General features: G+C 60.8%; 1 protein-coding gene across 1 annotated transcript in view; it reads right to left on the bottom strand.

Moving 5' to 3' along the window:
* The window catches only part of LOC132381683 (rho guanine nucleotide exchange factor 40-like), a 116,086-nt gene that overhangs the window by 5,128 nt on the left and 85,381 nt on the right, over positions 1–25,577 (bottom strand). The window contains exons 19-20 of the mRNA XM_059951277.1: positions 11,775–11,952; positions 6,176–6,277 (exon numbers count right to left, since the gene is read on the bottom strand). Coding sequence (XP_059807260.1) covers positions 6,176–6,277; positions 11,775–11,952 — 280 coding nt within the window. The remainder of the gene's footprint in view (positions 1–6,175; positions 6,278–11,774; positions 11,953–25,577) is intronic.

Here is a 25,577-nt window from a genome sequence, read left to right as displayed (position 1 = left end):
TCTCCAGTTTCACTACCTCCTTTCTTAGATAATTGTTCAGAATACTCCAAGTGTGGTTTGGCCAATGCCTTGTAAAGACCCAATATTACATCCCCGTGTTTATATTCTAGTCCGCTCGAAATGAATGCTAACATTGCATTTGCCTTCCTCGCCACTGACTCAACCTGCACAAGGACTCCCAAGCCCCTTTCTGCCTCAGATTTTTGAATTTCCTCCCCATTTAGAAAATAGTCAACGCCTTTATTTCCTCTACCAAAAAGTGCATGTCCGTACACTGTATCCCACCTACCCATCCTTTGCCATTCTCACAATCTATGTCCTTCTGTAAACATCCTGTTCCATCAACACTACCTGCCCCTGCACCCATCTCTCTATCAGCCACAACGCCATCATCTAAATCATTGCCAGTGTGAAAAGAAGCCGTCACGACACTGACCCCTACAGGAACCAAGCAGTAGTGACCTCTAAATAACCCGGCTGAGGACAAGGTAGATCACCTGGTTTCTGAGGGAAGAAAACTCCACTGTCTTTACCTAGTCCGAGCCTTCCTAAAATTATCAACCTGGTCACCTCTTAACTAACTCCTCGGTTTTGGGGAATCGGTTTACTATTGCCACATGTACCGGGATTGTCTGGCACTCTGTCCGTACAGATCAGACCACTGGACCGCGCACCGGGCTAGAACGGTAGCGGAATGCGGAATAAGGTAACAGTTACAGAGAAAGAGCAGAGCAGGCGGACGGCGAGATGCAGGATTATAACCAGGTGAGGTCAACCTGCTCAGGAACTGTTTAATAGTTTTATAACAGTGGGGCAGAGTCAGTCTTTGTGGTTGGCGTTCTCAGGTTTTTTGTATCTCCTACCTGACTGGCGGGGGTGGGAGGGTTGGAGAGGGAACGCCTGGGGTGGGGGGGGGGGGGGTCTATGATTATGCTGGTTGTTTGACTGAGGCAGCGGGAAGCATAGACAGAATCTGCGGAGTGGAGGCTGATTTCCGTGATGTGTGTCAACTATTCCAATTCCCTTACTTTGTATTACTTATTTTGTAATTTATAGTAATTTTATATTTTTATACTGGACTGTTATAAGACTTCAAGTCTCACGTCATTTAAAAACCCATTTCTGATTCTGACGGAGTGGATCTGCAGTACCGACTGTTGCCACCGGGGGACGGGCTGGAGCTGCCCGAGGGCGACTAGCCAATTCCTCCGTGGAGCAATGTCACCACCCAGTGGACGGCAGGGGAACTGCAGCCAGTAAGACCAGCCCTCAGAGTCAGATTTTTTAATATCACTGAGCCATGTCTTGAAATCTGTTGTTTTACGGCAGCAATACACTCCCAGATATGAAAATTTACTATATATCTGGCAGTATCATCCACCTCATCCAGTGCTCCTAGTGCAGTCCCGTCCCCCCCCCCATGTAGACTGGGATTCACTCTGTCCACCTTCCCTCCATCAACCACAAAAGGCAGGATTTCTCACGGGCACCCACTTCAGTTCAGCTTCCCATTCTCATTTCGACATTCGGTCTGTGGCCTTCTCTACTGCCACGATTAACCCACTCTCAGGTTGAAGGAGCAACACTTCATTTTCCATCTACCTTCAAGCCTCCAGTAATATTTCCCCTCTACCCCCTCTCTTTTCCCATTCCACTTTCTAGTCCCTCACCTCACCTGCCCATCACCTCCTCTCAGGCCCCTTTCTGCCTTGGTCCACTCTCCCCTCCTAGCAGATTCATTATTCTTCAACCCCCTTCCCAACCTGATGCCCCCCAAAAGCTCTGGCACATCCTCTTTCTTAATACCTGCACACTCAAGCTTTCTAATCCGCTGTATGTAATTCATCCCTGCAATCGCCAAGATCCTCTTCTGTAATGAACACTTCGCTTCAGTACCTCAGCCATCTCCTCCGGTTCCACACACACTTTTCCACTGTCACACTTGATTGGTCCTATTCGCTCACGTCTTATCCTCCTGCTCTTCACATAGCTTCATATTTCCCCTCCAATACTCCATATACTCCAATACTTCATATACTCCAATGAAATGCTTTCCTAACTTGTCTGGCCCTATCCCTCTCCAATGCTCTGGTAGAGGAGATAGAAGTGTGAAAATGCTGGGGGAACTCAGCAGGTCAGGCGGCATCTACGGAAATGAATAAACAGTCGACGTTTCCGGCCGAGCCCCTTCCTCAGGACTGGAAAGGAAGGGAGGAGACGCCAGATTAATGAGGGGAGGAGGAGGAGGAGGAGGCAGTTAGCTGGAAGGTGATAGGTGAAGCCCAAGGTTTGGAAAGTAAAAGACTGCAGAGGAAGGAGTCTGGTTGGAGAGGAAGGAAGGAAACTGGGGAAGTGATAGGAAAGTGAGAAGTGGTAAGGGACTAGAAGAGGGGAGGGGAAAATCGATGTTCATGCCATCAGGTTGGAGGCTACCCGGACGGAAAAGGAGGGGCCGATCCTCCACCCTGAGGGCAACAAGAGGCGGCCGGGGATCGGCATGTCAGAACGGGAATTAAAATGTCTGGCCACTGGCAAGTTCTACTTTTGGCGGATGGCGCTGGACGAAGCGGTTCCCCCAGAGTACGGCGGGACTCACCAACGCAGATCCCCGCAGAAAGTGGGGAGATGGGGGGGGGCAGGGGGTGGTAAAGGTACGTTTGCTGGCGGAAGTCGCGGAGGCTGGAGGGTGGTCGGTAAGGACGAGGGCTGGGCGCAGATGTCTGGGAAGTGGAGGAGGAAGAACCTCACACTTCGAAGGAAGGGACATCGCTGATGTCCTGAAAACAGAAGCCACATCCTGGGATCAGACAAAGGGTCTGAGAGAAGGGGAAAGCACTTTCATGGGAGACGGGGTGGGAAGAGGTGGGGATTGAGGAAGGAGTGGGAGGTGGGCCGTGGATAGAAGCCGGTCGGGGTCATCCTGGTGAATGGCCTTGGGTGCTTCTACCTTCAATCTGGCCTCAAAATCTCCTCTGCCAAGCCCTTCCCCGAATGCAATTGGGGACATGCCCTCCGCAGTTCTCTGGGGCAGTGAGTTCCCGAGATCCCACCCTCGCCCAGCAGAGGAAATCCCTCCCCGTCTCTGTCTTAGCCGGGTGACCCCTCATCGTGAGTCAGCGCTCCCCTGGATCAGCGGAAAGATCCTCCCATCTTGCCCCCCCCCCCCAATCAGGAGCCCTCAGCTATCGATAAGATCACCTTTTGCTTCCCCAGCAGGTACAGGCCCGACCCTCCCTGTGGGGGAGAACCTCCCCCTCCACTCCCTCAGTGAAGCCACTGAACCCTCTCTGCCCCGCTCCCAGTTCGACTGGGAAACCCGCAATTGCATGCGATCCCCCCCGGAAGCCACGGCTCCCTCCCGTGGTCCAAAGCGGCCGGCAGCAGTAGAATGTTAGGCTGGTGCTGGGAGAACGCCAACACCCGCGGGCTGCCCTCACCGCACCCCCCGAGGGTGTTGCCGCAAACGTCTGAGTGTGACAGGCCGCGCCCATCCTCATCTCTGAAGTCATTCGCTTCGGGAGCTTCGAGTTCCCGGGTGTCGGCCTGCCCGCCCAAGGCCCAAGGTACTGACGCAATCACAGCGTCTGTGCTTCATCGGCAGCTCGAGGAGACTTGGGGCCTCGCTAAAGGCTCCAGCAAATTTCCACCGTGCAGAGGGTCAGGTATGGAGGCGCCAACGCACAGGATAGCGTTGGAGGGTGCAGAGCGATGTGGAGACTCAGCCAGCCCCACCTGCTTCAAAATGCCGTACCCCCAGAAGGCAACGTCTGTCTCTACAGACCCCCCACCATCAAGGAGCTCCAGACAGAGATTTTCCCCTCGGCCCTCAGATTTCCGAACGGACCATGAACCACCTCACCAGTCTGCCCTCCCCTTGCAAACGCTTCTTAAAATAATATTTATCGGAACTTATTTAATTCTGGACGTGTTCCCGCCGCTGCCTGTAAGGAGTTTGCACGTTCGCCCCGTGACCCCCAGTCCAAATGCATATCGTTAATCGGTCGTTGTAAATTGCCCCGTGACTAGACTAGGCCAGGGTTAAATCGGGGATCACTGGGCAGTGCAGCTCGAAGGCCGGAAAGGGGCCGAAGGGCCGATTCGTCACTGTAGCACGGTAAGTAATTAGAACGACAAATTTCACGACACGCTGTACGTCCGTGATTCTGAAGGAGACGACAGCCGCTCAACATTGCGCCAGACGAGGCCTCACCAACCCCTCCAGCGGGCCCCGCCTCCCACCGTCCTCGGGGGGGTGGGGTGACGGCCCTTGAAATAACGGGATACTGGCGCTGGTGGGCAGGGTGATGCTGGATTTCCCCGGGGATCTTGCCACCATGGGTTAATTGGCCCTCTCACAGAGAGCCATTTCCTGTCTACCTGCAGGGAAACTGATGGGGAAGGAGGGAGGGAGAAGGAGCAGGGACTTCCTGTGCCAAGTGACACCCACTCCCCCCACACTCCGAGCTGGAACGTCTTTTCACTCCCCTCATTAAGGGAGGGAGCAGCTCGGAGTGGGGAGGGTGGGGGGAAATTCGGGGTACAGGGATCTCCTGCTACGCTGCTCAGGTGAGACCAGATTTGAAGAAGGGTTTGCACCCCCGGTCAGAGTCATAGTGAGTGCAACTTGGAAACAGGCCATTCAACCCAACTGGTCAATGCTAACCCAGCCGAGACCAGACTTGGCAAAGCGCTCAACTCTGTTATCGGGAAGAGTTTGACAGGCTGGGCCCGAACTTGTTGGGAGTTTAGGGGAACTAGAGCTGACCGTACTGAAGGGGCATGAGACCCCGAGGGATGGGGGAATTCCACGGGGCAGATGCCGAGAGGGGGAATTCCCCTTGGCAATCCTGCTGGAGGAAATCAGTGGGCCTTATCTCAAACAATCAGGAGCCGGCAGACAGGAAGGAGGTGGAAAGCTGATTTCCCCCGGCGTCAGCGAGACGAGAGAGCCGGGAAGGGGGCAGGGCACACACTCGTCTACGCCGATGCTGCTTCGAGAGTGAACATCCCCGACACCCCGTCCTGGTCCAGCCGCGGCACGACACAGGCCAGCGATAACAAAGCCGAGTCTGATCCAGAGGGTCTTTGAAACTCACTCGCACAGGGAGATGAGGAGGTGCAGACAGTGGATATGCCCTGGGCAGAGACCTAGATGGGTGCAAACGTACAGGTGGGGGTTGGATAGGGTAGGAGTCGTTGAGGCTACGCCAGGATTTGACGGAGTGCCAGAGGTTTGAGCCAAGTTCTTGCTCCAGTTCGAGAACAGAGATCTGGAAAGACTCCCCCCAGTCCTGGGCGAAGACCAGCACCGCGTTGTGAGGCTGCAACCTCAGGTTGTAGGGGAAAACACCTAGAGTCACAATGTGGGGACAGAGGCCCTTCGGCCCAACTCATCCTTGCTATCCAAGGTTGTTCCACATGATTGGCTCATATCCCTCTACACCTTTCCTGTCCAAATGTTGTAGTTGTCCCCACCTCTACTACCTCCTCTGGCAGACCGTTTCCCCTTCTGGGTGGAAATGCTGTCCTCAGGTTCCTTTTAACCCCCCCCCCCCCACATTAAACATGTGCCCTCCCTGACCCTGGGGAACCTTTTGTGACCTTATATTTGCCCCTGATGATTTCTATAAGATCACCCCTCACGCCAGGGAAAACAGTCCCAAACTGCCCGTTTTCTCTTCTCCAGTCTCAGTAACGTACTCGCGAATCTCCCCGGCCCCCTCTGCACCTCAACCTCACCCCCCCCTCCTCCGTCTGGCAGAACTGGGTCCCCACCCTGCTGCTCCTCCCACGTTGCCCAGGCTCGAGGGGCCCCAGCCTCTTTGTTGGCTGTGTGGAACAGCCCACGTCCCAATCCTTGGCCTGGTCACGCTTCCCAACTCTTCCTCCACTACGCTGACCACTCCACAGGGGCAGCTTCCTGCACCAACTCCATCAACTTTGCCTCCAACGTCCACACGGTCCCCCCCCCCCCCCCGTTCGCCATCTCCATCCCTTATAAACCTACCGATTCCCAGTTACCCTGACAACACCTCTCCCCACCCCGTCTCCCGAAAAAACGCTCTTTCATCTCCTCCACGTCTGTTCCCAAGATGCGGCTTCCTTTCCGGGACATCGGACGGGGAGCAGCCCCGGAGACGATCGACTGCGGAGGCTCGGGAGCCCATTCTCCTACCTTTCCTGGGTCCGCCGTGGTCGGGGGCCCCGTCGGAGGCCGCCAGGTCCAGGAACACCTTGCTCCCCACCCCCATGGAAACCATCTCCTGCAGCCGGAGCTCTGGAGGCAGGGAGAGAGAGGGCAGGTTCAGCGGTCGGCACAACGCCTCCGGTGCGGAGAGCGGAGAGCAGGGGCTCCCTCCCGGGGCGGCAGCCCTTCAACGGGAGCACAGACAGTTTCAGGAAGGCTTATAGGAAAGATGTCAACAAAATAGAGAGAGTACAGAGGAGATTTACTGGAGTGTTGCCTGGGTTTCAGCACCTAAGTTACAGAGAAAGGTTGAACAAGTCAGGTCTTTATTCTTTGGAGCGTAGAAGGTTGAGGGGGGACTTGATAGAGGTATTTAAAGATACGAGGGGGATAGATAGAGTTGACGTGGATAGGCTTTTTCCATTGAGTGTAGGGGACATTCAAGCAAGAGGACATGAGTTGAGAGTTAGGGGGCAAAAGTTTAGGGGTAACACGAGAGGGAACTTCTTTACTCAGGGAGTGGTAGCTGTGTGGAATCAGCTTCCAGTAGAAGTGGTAGAGGCAGGTTCGATACTGTCATTTAAAGTAAGATGTGTCGCTGAGGATGACACAGAGCAGTGTGATGCTCTGTAACTGGTATGGAAACATCAACACCCTTTGAATGGAAAATCCTACAAAAAGTAGCGGATTCAGCCCAGTCCATCTCGGGTAAAACCCTCCCAACCTCTGAGCACATCGACATGAAACAGTGTGGGAGGAAAGCAGCATCCATCGTCAGAGACCCCCACCCCCCAGGACAAGACCCATCGTCAGAGACCCCCACCCCCCGGGACAAGACCCATCTTCAGAGACCCCCACCCCCCGGGACAAGACCCATCGTCAGACACCCCCACCCCCCGGGACAAGACCCATCGTCAGAGACCCCCACCCCCCAGGCCAAGACCCATCGTCAGACACCCCCACCCCCCGGGACAAGACCCATCTTCAGAGACCCCCACCCCCCGGGACAAGACCCATCTTCAGAGACCCCCACCCCCCGGGACAAGACCCATCGTCAGAGACCCCCACCCCCCGGGACAAGACCCATCTTCAGAGACCCCCACCCCCCGGGACAAGACCCATCTTCAGAGACCCCCACCCCCCGGGACAAGACCCATCGTCAGAGACCCCCACCCCCCGGGACAAGACCCATCGTCAGAGACCCCCACCCCCCGGGACAAGACCCATCTTCAGAGACCCCCACCCCCCCGGGACAAGACCCATCGTCAGAGACCCCCACCCCCCGGGACAAGACCCATCGTCAGAGACCCCCACCACCCAGGACAAGACCCATCGTCAGGGACCCCCACCCCCCGGGACAAGACCCATCGTCAGAGACCCCCACCCCCCGGGACAAGACCCATCGTCAGGGACCCCCACCCCCCGGGACAAGACCCATCGTCAGAGACCCCCACCCCCCGGGACAAGACCCATCTTCAGAGACCCCCACCCCCCGGGACAAGACCCATCTTCAGAGACCCCCACCCCCCGGGACAAGACCCATCGTCAGAGACCCCCACCCCCCAGGCCAAGACACATCGTCAGAGACCCCCACCACCCGGGACAAGACCCATCGTCAGAGACCCCCACCCCCCAGGCCAAGACACATCGTCAGAGAACCCCACCACCCGGGACAAGACCCATTGTCGGGGACCCCCACCACCCGGGACAAGACCCAGCGCCGGGGACCCCCACCACCCGGGACAAGACCCATCGACACAGACCCCCACCACCCAGGACAAGACCAATCGTCAGGGACCCCCACCCCACAGGCCAAGACCCATCGTCAGACACTCCCACCCCCCAGGCCAAGACCCATCGTCAGACACCCCCAACCCCCGGGACTAGACCCATCGTCAGAGACCGCCACTACCCAGGCCAAGACCCATCGTCAGGGACCCCCACCACCCAGGACAAGACTCTTCGTCAGGGACCCCCACCACCCAGGACAAGACCCATCGACATGGACCCCCACCCCCCAGGACAAGACCCATTGTCAGGGACCCCCACCACCCAGGACAAGACCCATCGACATGGACCCCCACCCCCCAGGACAAGACCCATTGTCAGGGACTCCCACCACCCGGGCCAAGACACATGTTCAGAGACCCCACCCCCCACGCCATCGTCAGAGACCCCCACCACCCAGGCCAAGACCCATCGTCAGGGACCCCCACCACCCGGGACAAGACCCATCGTTAGGGACCCCCACCACCCGGGACAAGACCCATCGTGAGAGACCCCCACCACCCAGGCCAAGACACATCGTCAGAGACCCCCACCCCCCAGGCCAACACCCATCGTCAGACACCCGCACCCCCCAGGCCAAGACCCATCGTCAGAGACCCCCACCACCCAGGACAAGCCCATCGTCAGAGACCCCCACCACCCCAGGCCAAGAAACATCGTCAGGGACCCCCACCACCCGGGACAAAACCCATCGTCAGGGACCCCCACCACCCGGGACAGGACACATCGTCAAGGACCCCCACCACCCGGGACAAGACCCATCGTCAGAGACCCCCACCACCCGGGACAAGACCCATTGTCAGACACCCCCACCCCCCGGGACAAGAGCCATCGTCAGAGACCTCCACCCCCCAGGCCAAGACACATCGTCAGAGACCCCCACCCCCCAGGCCAACACCCATCGTCAGACACCCGCAACCCCCAGGCCAAGACCCATCGTCAGAGACCCCCACCACCCAGGACAAGCCCATCGTCAGAGACCCCCACCACCCCAGGCCAAGACACATCGTCAGGGACCCCCACCACCCGGGACAAAACCCATCGTCAGGGACCCCCACCACCCGGGACAGGACACATCGTCAAGGACCCCCACCACCCGGGACAAGACCCATCGTCAGAGACCCCCACCACCTGGGACAAGACCCATTGTCAGAGACCCCCACCCCCCAGGCCAAGACACATCGTCAGAGACCCCCACCCCCCAGGCCAAGACCCATCATCAGAGACCCCCACCCCCCAGGCCGAGACCCATCATCAGAGACCCCCAACCCCCAGGCCGAGACCCATCGTCAGAGACACCCACCACCCGGGACAAGACCCATCGTCAGAGACCCCCACCACCCGGGACAAGACCCATCGTCAGGGACCCCCACCACCCGGGACAAGACCCATCGTCAGAGACCCCCACCACCCAGGACAAGACCCAACTTAAGAGACCCCCACCACCCGGGACAAGACCCATCGTCGGGGACCCCCACCACCCGGGACAAGACCCATCGACACAGACCCCCACCACCCAGGACAAGACCTATCGTCAGGGACCGCCACCCCACAGGCCAAGACCCATCGTCAGACACCCCCAACCCCCAGGCCAAGACCCATCGTCAGAGACCCCCACCACCCAGGTCAAGACCCATCGTCAGACACCCCCAACCCCCGGGCCAAGACCCATCGTCAGTGACCTCCACCACCCAGTTCAAGACCCATCGTCAGAGACCCCCACCACCCAGGCCAAGACCCATCGTCACAGACCGCCACCCCCCGGGACAAGACCCATCGTCAGACACCCCCAACCCCCGGGCCAAGACCCATCATCAGAGACCCCCACCACCCAGGCCAAGACCCATCGTCAGACACCCCCAACCCCCGGGCCAAGACCCATCGTCAGTGACCTCCACCACCCAGGCCAAGACCCATCGTCAGAGACCCCCACCACCCGGGACAAGACCCATCGACACAGACCCCCACCACCCAGGACAAGACCCATCGACACAGACCCCCACCACCCAGGACAAGACCCATCGTCAGGGACCGCCACCACCCAGGCCAAGACACATCGTCAGAGACCCCCACCACCCAGGACAAGACCCATCGTCAGAGACCCCCACCCCCCAGGACAAGACCCATCGTCAGAAACCCCCACCCCCCGGGCCAAGACCCATCGTCAGAGACCCCCAGCCCCCAGGACAAACCCATCGTCAGAGACCCCCAGCCCCCAGGACAAACCCATCGTCAGAGACCCCCACCACCCAGGACAAGACCCATCGTCAGAGACCCCCACCACCCAGGACAAGACCCATCGTCAGCAACCCCCACCCCCCAGGACAAGACTCATCGTTAGAAACCCCCACCACCCGGGCCAGGACCCATCGTCAGGGACCCCCACCCCCCAGGACAAGACCCATCGTCAGAGACCCCCACCACCCGGGACAAGACCCATTGTCGGGTACCCCCACCACCCAGGACAAGACCCATCGTCAGGGACCTCCACCACCCAGGACAAGACCCATCGTCAGAGACCCCCATCCCCCAGGACAAGACCCATCGTCAGGGACCCCCACCCCCCAGGACAAGACCCATCGTCAGAGACCCCCACCCCCCAGGACAAGACCCATCATCAAAAACCCACACCACCCGGGCCAAGACCCATCGACAGGGACCCCCACCCCCAAGGACAAGACCCATCGTCCGAGACCCCCACCCCACAGGACAAGACCCATCGTGAGAGACCCCCATCCCCCAGGACAAGACCCATCGTCAGAGACCCCCACCACCCAGGCCAAGACCCATCGTGAGAGACCCCCACTCCCCGGGACAAGACCCATCGTCAGACACCCCCACCAGCCAGGACAAGACCCATCGTGAGAGACCCCCACCACCCGGGTCAAGACACATCGACAGAGACCCCCACCACCCAGGACAAGACCCATCGTCAGGGACCTCCACCACCCAGGACAAGACCCATCGTGAGAGACCCCCACCACCCAGGCCAAAACCCATCGTCAGTGACCCCCACCACCCAGGCCATGCTCTCCTCTCACTGCTGCCGTCAGGTAGAAGGTACAAGATCCCCAGCACTCGCCCCTCCAGGTTCCGGAGGAGTTACTACCCCTCAACCATCAGGCTCCTGAACAAAAGGGGATAACTACAGCCACTTGCCCCATCTCTGAGATGTTCCCACAACCAATGATCTCACTTTCAGGACTCCATCTCACATTCTCGTTATCTACTATTTATTTATATTTCCATTTGCATGGTTTGTTGTCATCTGCACAAAGGTCTTTCATCCATCCTGTTACAGTCACTGCTCGAGAGGTTTCTGGAGGATGTTCACAAGAAAGTGAATCTCAGGGTATTTTGATAATAAAATTTACTTTGAACTTTGAACCTCTGACCTACCTACGTGTCAAAATGCCTTCCTCAGCTCCCTACATATCCTAGGCTTGACTCTCAGGGAACCTCACCCCTCAGATGCCCTTTAAAAGTCCTTCACCTGTAGATACCCCGCCGATGGGAAGGTCGAGTGTCTCCCTCCTCCCGTTCTGCCTCTAATAGACCTCCATCAGGCCAACCCTCAGCCCCTGCCACTCCAGAAATAGGTCCGGGCCTGTCCGGTCCCTCCTTGTCACTAAAGCCCTTCAGACCAGGGAAAATCCTGAGGAATCTCCTCAGCGCTCTCTGCAGGCCACGGCACATTTGATCTCTGGGACCAGGTAACCTGGGATTGGTTTGGATGGTGTTCTCCACTATCAGCCACCTCACCTCCCTCCCCACCGCACTCTCAGCCCCCCGAGCTCACCTTTGTTCCGGGACGCCTGACGCCACAGGATGCGGGCGATGTCCTGCGTCCAGGCCTGCTTCACCGCCGGAGAGTCGGCCAGGAAGACGAGGGCCTCGTTCGACCTCCGGCGCCGGAACCACAGCTCGAAGCGCAGCCCGGAGTCCCCGATGTTCTCCGTCAGGCCCATCTCCGCCGTCTGAGGGGAGCAGAGAAGAGGGCAGGGGAGGTGAGGCAGGGAAGGGGCAGACAGCGGCGTAGTGAGTTAGAGCAGAGGAGAGCAGCTGGTCCACCTGTAACTGCGTACAACCACGTACTGAGGGACGGAGTGAGGGAGCGGGGTTATCAGTGGGGATACAGTCAGTGACACAGGGCGCTGGGGGAGAGGGGTCACTGAGGGACGGTGTGAGGGAGCGGGGTTATTGTCAGTGGGGATACAGTCAGTGACACAATGCTGGGGGAGAGGGGTCACTGAGGGACGGTGTGAGGGAGCGGGGTTATCGTCAGTGGGGATACAGTCAGTGACACCGGGCGCTGGGGGAGAGGGGTCATTGAGGGACGGTGTGAGGGAGCTGGGTTATTGTCAATGGGGATACAGTCAGTGACACAGGGCGCTGGAGGAGAGGGGTCACTGAGGGACGGTGTGAGGGAGCTGGGTTATTGTCAGTGTGGATACAGTCAGTGTCAGAGGGCGCTGAGGGAAAGGGGTCACTGAGGGACGGTGTGAGGGAGCTGGGTTATTGTCAGTGGGGATACAGTCAGTGACACAGGGCGCTGGGGGAGAGTGGTCACTGAGGGACGGTGTGAGGGAGCTGGGTTATCGTCAGTGGGGATACAGTCAGTGACACAGGGTGCTGGGGGAGAGGGGTCACTGAGGGACGGTGTGAGGGAGCTGGGTTATTGTCAGTGGGGATACAGTCAGTGACACAGGGTGCTGGGGGAGAGGGGTCACTGAGGGTTGGTGAGAGGGAGCTTGGTTATTGTCAGTGGGGATACAGTCAGTGACACAGGGCGCTGGGGGAGAGGGGTCACTGAGGGACGGTGTGAGGGAGCTGGGTTATCGTCAGTGGGGATACAGTCAGTGACAAAGGGTGCTGGGGGAGAGGGGTCACTGAGGGACAATGTGAGGGGGCAGGTATAACGTCAGTGGGGATACAGTCAGTGACGGTGCTGGGCGGAAGGGGTCACTGAGGGACGGTGTGAGGGAGCTGGGTTAATGTCAGTGGGGATACAGTCAGTGACACGGTGCTGGGGGAGAGGGGTCACTGAGGGACAATGTGAGGGAGCTGGGTTATCGTCAGTGGGGATACAGTCAGTGACACAGGGCGGTGGGGGAGAGAGGTCACTGAGGGACGGTGTGAGGGAGCTGGGATAATGTCAGTGGGGATACAGTCAGTGACACAGGGCGCTGGGGGAGAGGGGTCACTGAGGGACGGTGTGAGGGAGCTGGGTTATTGTCAGTGGGGATACAGTCAGTGACACAGGGTGCTGGGGGAGAGGGGTCACTGAGGGACGGTGTGAGGGAGCTGGGTTAATGTCAGTGGGGATACAGTCAGTGACACGGTGCTGGGGGAGAGGGGTCACTGAGGGACGGTGTGAGGGAGCGGGGTTATCGTCAGTGGGGAAACAGTCAGTGACACTGGGTGCTGGGGGAGAGGGGTCACTGAGGGACGGTGTGAGGGAGCTGGGTTATTGTCAGTGGGGATACAGTCAGTGACACGGGGCGCTGGGGGAGAGGGGTCACTGAGGGACGGTGTGAGGGAGCTGGGTTATTGTCAGTGGGGATACAGTCAGGGACACAGGGTGCTGCGGGAGAGGGGTCACTGAGGGACGGTGTGAGGGAGCTGGGTTATTGTCAGTGGGGATACAGTCAGGGACACAGGGTGCTGGGGGAGAGGGGTCACTGAGGGACGGTGTGAGGGAGCTGGGTTATTGTCAGTGGGGATACAGTCAGGGACACGGTGCTGCGGGAGAGGGGTCACTGAGGGACGGTGTGAGGGAGCTGGGTTATTGTCAGTGGGGATACAGTCAGTGACACAGGGCGGTGGGGGAGAGAGGTCACTGAGGGACGGTGTGAGGGAGCTGGGATAATGTCAGTGGGGATACAGTCAGTGACACAGGGTGCTGGGGGAGAGAGGTCACTGAGGGACGGTGTGAGGGAGCTGGGTTATCGTCAGTGGGGTTACAGTCAGTGACACCGGGCGCTGGAGGAGAGGGGTCACTGAGGGACGGTGTGAGGGAGCTGGGTTATCGTCAGTGGGGTTACAGTCAGTGACACCGGGCGCTGGAGGAGAGGGGTCACTGAGGGACAGTGTGAGGGAGCTGGGTTATCGTCAGTGGGGATACAGTCAGTGACACTGGGTGCTGGGGGAGAGGGGTCACTGAGTGACGGTGTGAGGGAGCTGGGATAATGTCAGTGGGGATACAGTCAGTGACACAGGGAGCTGGGGGATAGGGGTCACTGAGGGATGGTGTGAGGGAGCTGGGTTATTGTCAATGGGGATACAGTCAGTGACACAGGGCGCTGGAGGAGAGGGGTCACTGAGGGACGGTGTGAGGGAGCTGGGTTATTGTCAGTGTGGATACAGTCAGTGTCAGAGGGCGCTGAGGGAAAGGGGTCACTGAGGGACGGTGTGAGGGAGCTGGGTTATTGTCAGTGGGGATACAGTCAGTGACACAGGGCGCTGGGGGAGAGTGGTCACTGAGGGACGGTGTGAGGGAGCTGGGTTATCGTCAGTGGGGATACAGTCAGTGACACAGGGTGCTGGGGGAGAGGGGTCACTGAGGGACGGTGTGAGGGAGCTGGGTTATTGTCAGTGGGGATACAGTCAGTGACACAGGGTGCTGGGGGAGAGGGGTCACTGAGGGTTGGTGAGAGGGAGCTTGGTTATTGTCAGTGGGGATACAGTCAGTGACACAGGGCGCTGGGGGAGAGGGGTCACTGAGGGACGGTGTGAGGGAGCTGGGTTATCGTCAGTGGGGATACAGTCAGTGACACAGGGTGCTGGGGGAGAGGGGTCACTGAGGGACAATGTGAGGGGGCAGGTATAACGTCAGTGGGGATACAGTCAGTGACGGTGCTGGGCGGAAGGGGTCACTGAGGGACGGTGTGAGGGAGCTGGGTTAATGTCAGTGGGGATACAGTCAGTGACACAGGGTGCTGGGGGAGAGGGGTCACTGAGGGACAATGTGAGGGGGCAGGTATAACGTCAGTGGGGATACAGTCAGTGACACAGGGCGCTGGGGAGAGGGGTCACTGAGGGACGGTGTGAGGGAGCTGGGTTATTGTCAGTGGGGATACAGTCAGTGACACAGGGTGCTGGGGGAGAGGGGTCACTGAGGGACGGTGTGAGGGAGCTGGGTTAATGTCAGTGGGGATACAGTCAGTGACACGGTGCTGGGGGAGAGGGGTCACTGAGGGACGGTGTGAGGGAGCGGGGTTATCGTCAGTGGGGAAACAGTCAGTGACACTGGGTGCTGGGGGAGAGGGGTCACTGAGGGACGGTGTGAGGGAGCTGGGTTATTGTCAGTGGGGATACAGTCAGTGACACGGGGCGCTGGGGGAGAGGGGTCACTGAGGGACGGTGTGAGGGAGCTGGGTTATTGTCAGTGGGGATACAGTCAGGGACACAGGGTGCTGCGGGAGAGGGGTCACTGAGGGACGGTGTGAGGGAGCTGGGTTATTGTCAGTGGGGATACAGTCAGGGACACAGGGTGCTGGGGGAGAGGGGTCACTGAGGGACGGTGTGAGGGAGCTGGGTTATTGTCAGTGGGGATACAGTCAGGGACACAGGGTGCTGCGGGAGAGGGGTCACTGAGGGACGGTGTGAGGGAGCTGGGTTATTGTCAGTGGGGATACAGTCAGTGACACAGGGCGGTGGGGGAGAGAGGTCACTGAGGGACGGTGTGAGGGAGCTGGGATAATGTCAGTGGGGATACAGTCAGTGACACAGGGTGCTGGGGGAGAGAGGTCACTGAGGGACGGTGTGAGGGAGCTGGGTTATCGTCAGTGGGGTTACAGTCAGTGACACCGGGCGCTGGAGGAGAGGGGTCACTGAGGGACGGTGTGAGGGAGCTGGGTTATCGTCAGTGGGGTTACAGTCAGTGACACCGGGCGCTGGAGGAGAGGGGTCACTGAGGGACGGTGTGAGGGAGCTGGGTTATCGTCAGTGGGGATACAGTCAGTGACACTGGGTGCTGGGGGAGAGGGGTCACTGAGTGACGGTGTGAGGGAGCTGGGATAATGTCAGTGGGGATACAGTCAGTGACACAGGGAGCTGGGGGATAGGGGTCACTGAGGGATGGTGTGAGGGAGCTGGGTTATCGTCAGTGGGGATACAGTCAGTGACACAGGGTGCTGGGGGGAAAGGGGTCACTGAGGGATGGTGTGAGGGAGCTGGGTTATCGTCAGTGGGGATACAGTCAGTGACACAGGGTGCTGGGGGGAAAGGGGTCACTGAGGGATGGTGTGAGGGAGCTGGGTTATTGTCAGTGGGGATACAGTCAGTGACACAGGGTGCTGGGGGAGAGGGGTCACTGAGGGACAGTGTGAGGGAGCTGGGTTATTGTCAGTGGGGATACAGTCAGTGACACAGAGTGCTGGGGGAGAGGGGTCACTGAGGGATGGTGTGAGGGAGCTGGGTTATCGTCAGTGGGATACAGTCAGTGACACCTGATGCTGGGGAAGAGGGGTCACTGAGGGATGGTGTGAGGGAGCTGGGTTATCGTCAATGGGGATACAGTCAGTGACACAGGGTGCTGGGGGAGAGGGGTCACTGAGGGATGGTGTGAGGGAGCTGGGTTATCGTCAGTGGGGATACAGTCAGTGACACAGGGTGCTGGGGGAGAGGGGTCACTGAGGGATGGTGTGAGGGAGCTGGGTTATCGTCAGTGGGGATACAGTCAGTGACACAGGGTGCTGGGGGAGAGGGGTCACTGAGGGACGGTGTGAGGGAGCTGGGTTATTGTCAGTGGGGATACAGTCAGTGACACAGGGTGCTGGGGGAGAGGGGTCACTGAGGGATGGTGTGAGGGAGCTGGGTTATCGTCAGTGGGGATACAGTCAGTGACACGGTGCTGGGGGAGAGGGGTCACTGAGGGATGGTGTGAGGGAGCTGGGTTATCGTCAGTGGGGATACAGTCAGTGACTCCGGATGCTGGGGGATAGGGGTCACTGAGTGACGGTGTGAGGGAGCTGGGTTATCGACAGTGGGGATACAGTCAGTGACACAGGGTGCTGGGGGAGAGGGGTCACTGAGGGACAATGTGAGGGGGCAGGTATAACGTCAGTGGGGATACAGTCAGTGACGGTGCTGGGCGGAAGGGGTCACTGAGGGATGGTGTGAGGGAGCTGGGTTATCGTCAGTGGGGATACAGTCAGTGACACAGGGTGCTGGGGGGAAAGGGGTCACTGAGGGATGGTGTGAGGGAGCTGGGTTATTGTCAGTGGGGATACAGTCAGTGACACAGGGTGCTGGGGGAGAGGGGTCACTGAGGGACAGTGTGAGGGAGCTGGGTTATTGTCAGTGGGGATACAGTCAGTGACACAGAGTGCTGGGGGAGAGGGGTCACTGAGGGATGGTGTGAGGGAGCTGGGTTATCGTCAGTGGGATACAGTCAGTGACACCTGATGCTGGGGAAGAGGGGTCACTGAGGGATGGTGTGAGGGAGCTGGGTTATCGTCAATGGGGATACAGTCAGTGACACAGGGTGCTGGGGGAGAGGGGTCACTGAGGGATGGTGTGAGGGAGCTGGGTTATCGTCAGTGGGGATACAGTCAGTGACACAGGGTGCTGGGGGAGAGGGGTCACTGAGGGATGGTGTGAGGGAGCTGGGTTATCGTCAGTGGGGATACAGTCAGTGACACAGGGTGCTGGGGGAGAGGGGTCACTGAGGGACGGTGTGAGGGAGCTGGGTTATTGTCAGTGGGGATACAGTCAGTGACACAGGGTGCTGGGGGAGAGGGGTCACTGAGGGATGGTGTGAGGGAGCTGGGTTATCGTCAGTGGGGATACAGTCAGTGACACGGTGCTGGGGGAGAGGGGTCACTGAGGGATGGTGTGAGGGAGCTGGGTTATCGTCAGTGGGGATACAGTCAGTGACACAGGGTGCTGGGGGGAAAGGGGTCACTGAGGGATGGTGTGAGGGAGCTGGGTTATTGTCAGTGGGGATACAGTCAGTGACACAGGGTGCTGGGGGAGAGGGGTCACTGAGGGACAGTGTGAGGGAGCTGGGTTATTGTCAGTGGGGATACAGTCAGTGACACAGAGTGCTGGGGGAGAGGGGTCACTGAGGGATGGTGTGAGGGAGCTGGGTTATCGTCAGTGGGATACAGTCAGTGACACCTGATGCTGGGGAAGAGGGGTCACTGAGGGATGGTGTGAGGGAGCTGGGTTATCGTCAATGGGGATACAGTCAGTGACACAGGGTGCTGGGGGAGAGGGGTCACTGAGGGATGGTGTGAGGGAGCTGGGTTATCGTCAGTGGGGATACAGTCAGTGACACAGGGTGCTGGGGGAGAGGGGTCACTGAGGGATGGTGTGAGGGAGCTGGGTTATCGTCAGTGGGGATACAGTCAGTGACACAGGGTGCTGGGGGAGAGGGGTCACTGAGGGACGGTGTGAGGGAGCTGGGTTATTGTCAGTGGGGATACAGTCAGTGACACAGGGTGCTGGGGGAGAGGGGTCACTGAGGGATGGTGTGAGGGAGCTGGGTTATCGTCAGTGGGGATACAGTCAGTGACACGGTGCTGGGGGAGAGGGGTCACTGAGGGATGGTGTGAGGGAGCTGGGTTATCGTCAGTGGGGATACAGTCAGTGACTCCGGATGCTGGGGGATAGGGGTCACTGAGTGACGGTGTGAGGGAGCTGGGTTATCGACAGTGGGGATACAGTCAGTGACACAGGGTGCTGGGGGAGAGGGGTCACTGAGGGACAATGTGAGGGGGCAGGTATAACGTCAGTGGGGATACAGTCAGTGACGGTGCTGGGCGGAAGGGGTCACTGAGGGACGGTGTGAGGGAGCTGGGTTAATGTCAGTGGGGATACAGTCAGTGACACAGGGTGCTGGGGGAGAGGGGTCACTGAGGGACAATGTGAGGGGGCAGGTATAACGTCAGTGGGGATACAGTCAGTGACACAGGGCGCTGGGGGAGAGGGGTCACTGAGGGACGGTGTGAGGGAGCTGGGTTATTGTCAGTGGGGATACAGTCAGTGACACAGGGTGCTGGGGGAGAGGGGTCACTGAGGGACGGTGTGAGGGAGCTGGGTTAATGTCAGTGGGGATACAGTCAGTGACACAGGGTGCTGGGGGAGAGGGGTCACTGAGGGACAGTGTGGGAGCTGGGTTAACGTCAGTGGGGATACAGTCAGTGACAGGATGCTGAGGGAGAGGGGTCACTGAGGGACGGTGTGAGGGAGCTGGGTTGTCAGTGGGGATACAGTCAGTGACACAGGGTGCTGGGGGAGAGGGGTCACTGAGGGACAGTGTGAGGGAGCTGGGTTGTCAGTGGGGATACAGTCAGTGATACGGTGCTGGGGGAGAGGGGTCACTGAGGGATGGTGTGAGGGAGCTGGGATATCGTCAGTCGGGATATAGTTACTATTCACTGAACAAGGACAGCAACGTAGTGGGATTAAATGTTGATCCGATAAGGTTCAGTGACACAGCCGGAGAATGTGTTAATGCTCTCGGGGCTGTTTAGATTTTTTACTGTTGTTTCTGGTCATTTTCAGTGCCTCATTCCCTTGACGTGCAGGCATTTCTCAGGAATGGGCGTGCTGCGTTTGGGACCCGGCCTAAACAAGCTTTGGGATTTCCTGTAATTTATGCTATCACAGCTTTCTTTGTCCAGCCCTCAACTTAGCAGCTGCTGGGTTCAAATCATAACTAAGGAGGATTCTGTCTGCCAAGGAAGAGAATCTTTCCCTCGCAATTTCCTTAGAAGAACAGTCTCTTTCCCCTGTAACTTGCTTCAACGAACAGGACCTCCTGCCTCGGACAAATCTCAGAGTGAGAGATGGTGTCCTCTCCACACACCCCCCACCTCTCAGAGACGACGACAGCTTTCCCTTCTCTTCTCTCCAGCCCCTTCCTGAATTCCGATGGGTCCTGGGACATTTTTCACCTCCGACCTTCCTGACGGAAGTCCAGCGGTTCCAGCTGCCGCTCTCAGGCGTTAAAGACACTGTTTTGATTCTCACCTCGGGTGATACCGGAGTCTGCCTTCTGTCTGTCTGCCCGTCCGAGTCTGCATTCTGTCTGTGTCTGCCTTCTGTCTGTCTGCCCGTGTCTGCCTTCCGTCCATCCGAGTCTGCCTTCTGTCTGTCTGCCCGTGTCTGCCTTCTATCTGTCTGCCCGTGTCTGCCTTCCGTCCGTCCGAGTCTGCCTTCCGACGTCCGAGTCTGCATTCTGTCTGTGTCTGCATTCAGTCTGTCTGCCCGTGTCTGCCTTCCGTCCGTCCGAGTCTGCCTTCCGTCCGTCCGAGTCTGCATTCTGTCTGTGTCTGCCTTCTGTCTGTCTGTCCGTGTCTGCCTTCTGTCTGTCTGCCCGTGTCCGCCTTCCGTCCGTCCGAGTCTGCATTCTGTCTGTGTCTGCCTTGTCTGTCTGCCCATGTCTGCATTCTGTCTGTCTGCCCGTGTCTGCCTTCTGTCTGTCTGCCCGTGTCCGCCTTCTGTCTGTCTGCCCGTGTCCGCCTTCTGTCTGTCTGCCCGTGTCTGCCTTCTGTCTGTCTGCCCGTGTCTGCCTTCCGTCCGTCCGAGTCTGCAATCTGTCTGTGTCTGCCTTCTGTCTGTCTGCCCGTGTCTGCCTTCCGTCCGCCCGTCCGAGTCTGCCTTCCGTCCGCCCGTCCGAGTCTGCCTTCCGTCCGTCCGTCCGAGTCTGCCTTCCGTCCGTCCGAGTCTGCCTTCCGTCCGTCCGAGTCTGCCTTCCGTCCGTCCGTCCGAGTCTGCCTTCCGTCCGTCCGTCCGAGTCTGCCTTCCGTCCGTCCGTCCGAGTCTGCCTTCCGTCCGTCCGTCCGAGTCTGCCTTCCGTCCGTCCGAGTCTGCCTTCCGTCCGCCAGTCCGAGTCTGCCTTCCGTCCGTCCGAGTCCGCCTTCCGTCCGTCCGAGTCCGCCTTCCGTCCGTCCGAGTCCGCCTTCCGTCCGTCCGAGTCCGCCTTCCGTCCGTCCGAGTCCGCCTTCCGTCCGTCCGTCCGAGTCTGCCTTCCCTCCGCCCGTCCGAGTCTGCCTTCCCTCCGCCCGTCCGAGTCTGCCTTCCGTCCGTCCGAGTCTGCATTCTGTCTGTGTCTGCCTTCTGTCTGTCTGCCCGTGTCTGCCTTCCGTCCATCCGTGTCTGCCTTCCGTCCCTCCGAGTCCGCCTTCCGTCCGTCCCTCCGAGTCCGCCTTCCGTCCGTCCCTCCGAGTCCGCCTTCCGTCCGTCCCTCCGAGTCCGCCTTCCGTCCGTCCCTCCGAGTCCGCCTTCCGTCCGTCCCTCCGAGTCCGCCTTCCGTCCGTCCCTCCGAGTCCGCCTTCCGTCCGTCCCTCCGAGTCCGCCTTCCGTCCGTCCCTCCGAGTCCGCCTTCCGTCCGTCCCTCCGAGTCCGCCTTCCGTCCGTCCCACCGAGTCCGCCTTCCGTCCGTCCCACCGAGTCCGCCTTCCGTCCGTCCCTCCGAGTCCGCCTTCCCTCCGTCCGTCCGAGTCCGCCTTCCGTCCGTCCGAGTCCGCCTTCCTTCCGTCCGTCCCACCAAGACCGCCTTCCCTCCGACCCTCCGAGTCCGCCTTCCCTCCGTCCGTCCCAGTCCGCCTTCCGTCCGTCCGAGTCCGCCTTCCGTCCGTCCGTCCGAGTCCGCCTTCCGACGCCAGTCCGAGTCTGCCTTCCGTCCGTCCGTCCGAGTCTGCCTTCCGTCCGTCCGTCCGAGTCCGCCTTCCGTCCGTCCGTCCGAGTCCGCCTTCCGTCCGTCCGAGTCCGCCTTCCGTCCGTCCGTCCGTCCGAGTCCGCCTTCCGTCCGTCCGTCCGAGTCCGCCTTCCGTCCGTCCGTCCGAGTCCGCCTTCCGTCCGTCCGTCCGAGTCCGCCTTCCGTCCGTCCGTCCGAGTCCGCCTTCCGTCCGTCCGTCCGAGTCCGCCTTCCGTCCGTCCGTCCGAGTCCGCCTTCCGTCCGTCCGTCCGAGTCCGCCTTCCGACGCCAGTCCGAGTCCGCCTTCCGTCCGTCCGTCCGAGTCCGCCTTCCGTCCGTCCGTCCGAGTCCGCCTTCCGTCCGTCCGTCCGAGTCCGCCTTCCGTCCGTCCGTCCGAGTCCGCCTTCCCTCCGTCCGTCCGAGTCCGCCTTCCGTCCGTCCGTCCGAGTCTGCCTTCCGTCCGTCCGAGTCTGCCTTCCGTCCGTCCGAGTCTGCCTTCCGTCCGTCCGTCCGAGTCTGCCTTCCGTCCGTCCGTCCGAGTCTGCCTTCCGTCCGTCCGTCCGAGTCTGCCTTCCGTCCGTCCGTCCGAGTCTGCCTTCCGTCCGTCCGTCCGAGTCTGCCTTCCGTCCGTCCGAGTCTGCCTTCCGTCCGTCCGTCCGAGTCTGCCTTCCGTCCGTCCGAGTCTGCCTTCCGTCCGCCAGTCCGAGTCTGCCTTCCGTCCGTCCGAGTCTGCCTTCCGCCCGCCCGAGTCCGCCTTCCGTCCGTCCGAGTCTGCCTTCCGTCCGTCCGAGTCTGCCTTCCGTCCGTCCGAGTCTGCCTTCCGTCCGCCAGTCCGAGTCTGCCTTCCGTCCGTCCGAGTCTGCCTTCCGCCCGTCCGAGTCTGCCTTCCGTCCGTCCGAGTCTGCCTTCCGTCCGTCCGAGTCCGCCTTCCGTCCGTCCGAGTCCGCCTTCCGTCCGTCCGAGTCCGCCTTCCGTCCGTCCGAGTCCGCCTTCCGTCCGTCCGTCCGAGTCTGCCTTCCGTCCGTCCGAGTCTGCATTCTGTCTGTGTCTGCCTTCTGTCTGTCTGCCCGTGTCTGCCTTCCGTCCATCCGTGTCTGCCTTCCGTCCCTCCGAGTCCGCCTTCCGTCCGTCCCTCCGAGTCCGCCTTCCGTCCGTCCCTCCGAGTCCGCCTTCCGTCCGTCCCTCCGAGTCCGCCTTCCGTCCGTCCCTCCGAGTCCGCCTTCCGTCCGTCCCTCCGAGTCCGCCTTCCGTCCGTCCCTCCGAGTCCGCCTTCCGTCCGTCCCTCCGAGTCCGCCTTCCGTCCGTCCCTCCGAGTCCGCCTTCCGTCCGTCCCTCCGAGTCCGCCTTCCGTCCGTCCCTCCGAGTCCGCCTTCCGTCCGTCCCTCCGAGTCCGCCTTCCGTCCGTCCCTCCGAGTCCGCCTTCCGTCCGTCCCTCCGAGTCCGCCTTCCGTCCGTCCCACCGAGTCCGCCTTCCGTCCGTCCCACCGAGTCCGCCTTCCGTCCGTCCCTCCGAGTCCGCCTTCCCTCCGTCCGTCCGAGTCCGCCTTCCGTCCGTCCGAGTCCGCCTTCCTTCCGTCCGTCCCACCAAGACCGCCTTCCCTCCGACCCTCCGAGTCCGCCTTCCCTCCGTCCGTCCCAGTCCGCCTTCCGTCCGTCCGAGTCCGCCTTCCGTCCGTCCGAGTCCGCCTTCCGTCCGTCCGAGTCCGCCTTCCGTCCGTCCGAGTCCGCCTTCCGTCCGTCCGAGTCCGCCTTCCGTCCGTCCGAGTCCGCCTTCCGTCCGTCCGAGTCCGCCTTCCGTCCGTCCGTCCGAGTCCGCCTTCCGACGCCAGTCCGAGTCTGCCTTCCGTCCGTCCGTCCGAGTCCGCCTTCCGTCCGTCCGTCCGAGTCCGCCTTCCGTCCGTCCGTCCGAGTCTGCCTTCCGTCCGTCCGAGTCCGCCTTCCGTCCGTCCCTCCGAGTCTGCCTTCCGTCCGTCCGTCCGAGTCCGCCTTCCGTCCGTCCGTCCGAGTCCGCCTTCCGTCCGTCCGTCCGAGTCTGCCTTCCGTCCGTCCGAGTCCGCCTTCCGTCCGTCCCTCCGAGTCTGCCTTCCGTCCGTCCGTCCGTCCGAGTCCGCCTTCCGTCCGTCCGTCCGAGTCCGCCTTCCGTCCGTCCGTCCGTCCGAGTCCGCCTTCCGTCCGTCCGTCCGAGTCCGCCTTCCGACGCCAGTCCGAGTCCGCCTTCCGTCCGTCCGTCCGAGTCCGCCTTCCGTCCGTCCGTCCGAGTCCGCCTTCCGTCCGTCCGTCCGAGTCCGCCTTCCGTCCGTCCGTCCGAGTCCGCCTTCCCTCCGCCCGTCCGAGTCCGCCTTCCCTCCGCCCGTCCGAGTCTGCCTTCCGTCCGTCCGAGTCTGCATTCTGTCTGTGTCTGCCTTCTGTCTGTCTGCCCGTGTCTGCCTTCTGTCTGCCTGCCCGTGTCTGCCTTCCGTCCATCCGTGTCTGCCTTCCGTCCCTCCGAGTCCGCCTTCCGTCCGTCCCTCCGAGTCCGCCTTCCGTCCGTCCGTCCGAGTCCGCCTTCCGTCCGTCCGAGTCCGCCTTCCTTCCGTCCGTCCCACCAAGACCGCCTTCCCTCCGACCCTCCGAGTCCGCCTTCCCTCCGTCCGTCCCAGTCCGCCTTCCGTCCGTCCGAGTCCGCCTTCCGTCCGTCCGTCCGAGTCCGCCTTCCGACGCCAGTCCGAGTCTGCCTTCCGTCCGTCCGTCCGAGTCCGCCTTCCGTCCGTCCGTCCGAGTCCGCCTTCCGTCCGTCCGTCCGAGTCCGCCTTCCGTCCGTCCGTCCGAGTCCGCCTTCCGTCCGTCCGAGTCCGCCTTCCGTCCGTCCGTCCGTCCGAGTCCGCCTTCCGTCCGTCCGTCCGAGTCCGCCTTCCGTCCGTCCGTCCGAGTCCGCCTTCCGTCCGTCCGTCCGAGTCCGCCTTCCGTCCGTCCGTCCGAGTCCGCCTTCCGACGCCAGTCCGAGTCCGCCTTCCGTCCGTCCGTCCGAGTCCGCCTTCCGTCCGTCCGTCCGAGTCCGCCTTCCGTCCGTCCGTCCGAGTCCGCCTTCCGTCCGTCCGTCCGAGTCCGCCTTCCGTCCGTCCGTCCGAGTCCGCCTTCCCTCCGTCCGTCCGAGTCCGCCTTCCCTCCGTCCGTCCGAGTCCGCCTTCCGTCCGTCCGTCCGAGTCTGCCTTCCGTCCGTCCGAGTCTGCCTTCCGTCCGTCCGAGTCTGCCTTCCGTCCGTCCGTCCGAGTCTGCCTTCCGTCCGTCCGTCCGAGTCTGCCTTCCGTCCGTCCGAGTCTGCCTTCCGTCCGCCAGTCCGAGTCTGCCTTCCGTCCGTCCGAGTCTGCCTTCCGTCCGTCCGAGTCCGCCTTCCGTCCGTCCGAGTCCGCCTTCCGTCCGTCCGAGTCCGCCTTCCGTCCGTCCGTCCGAGTCTGCCTTCCCTCCGCCCGTCCGAGTCTGCCTTCCGTCCGTCCGAGTCTGCATTCTGTCTGTGTCTGCCTTCTGTCTGTCTGCCCGTGTCTGCCTTCCGTCCATCCGTGTCTGCCTTCCGTCCCTCCGAGTCCGCCTTCCGTCCGTCCCTCCGAGTCCGCCTTCCGTCCGTCCCTCCGAGTCCGCCTTCCGTCCGTCCCTCCGAGTCCGCCTTCCGTCCGTCCCTCCGAGTCCGCCTTCCGTCCGTCCCTCCGAGTCCGCCTTCCGTCCGTCCCTCCGAGTCCGCCTTCCGTCCGTCCCTCCGAGTCCGCCTTCCGTCCGTCCCTCCGAGTCCGCCTTCCGTCCGTCCCTCCGAGTCCGCCTTCCGTCCGTCCCACCGAGTCCGCCTTCCGTCCGTCCCACCGAGTCCGCCTTCCGTCCGTCCCACCGAGTCCGCCTTCCGTCCGTCCCTCCGAGTCCGCCTTCCCTCCGTCCGTCCGAGTCCGCCTTCCGTCCGTCCGAGTCCGCCTTCCTTCCGTCCGTCCC

The sequence above is a fragment of the Hypanus sabinus genome, chromosome 26 (assembly GCF_030144855.1).
Source record: "Hypanus sabinus isolate sHypSab1 chromosome 26, sHypSab1.hap1, whole genome shotgun sequence".
NCBI lineage: Eukaryota > Metazoa > Chordata > Chondrichthyes > Myliobatiformes > Dasyatidae > Hypanus > Hypanus sabinus.
This window is presented reverse-complemented; position numbering and strand designations above follow the sequence as displayed.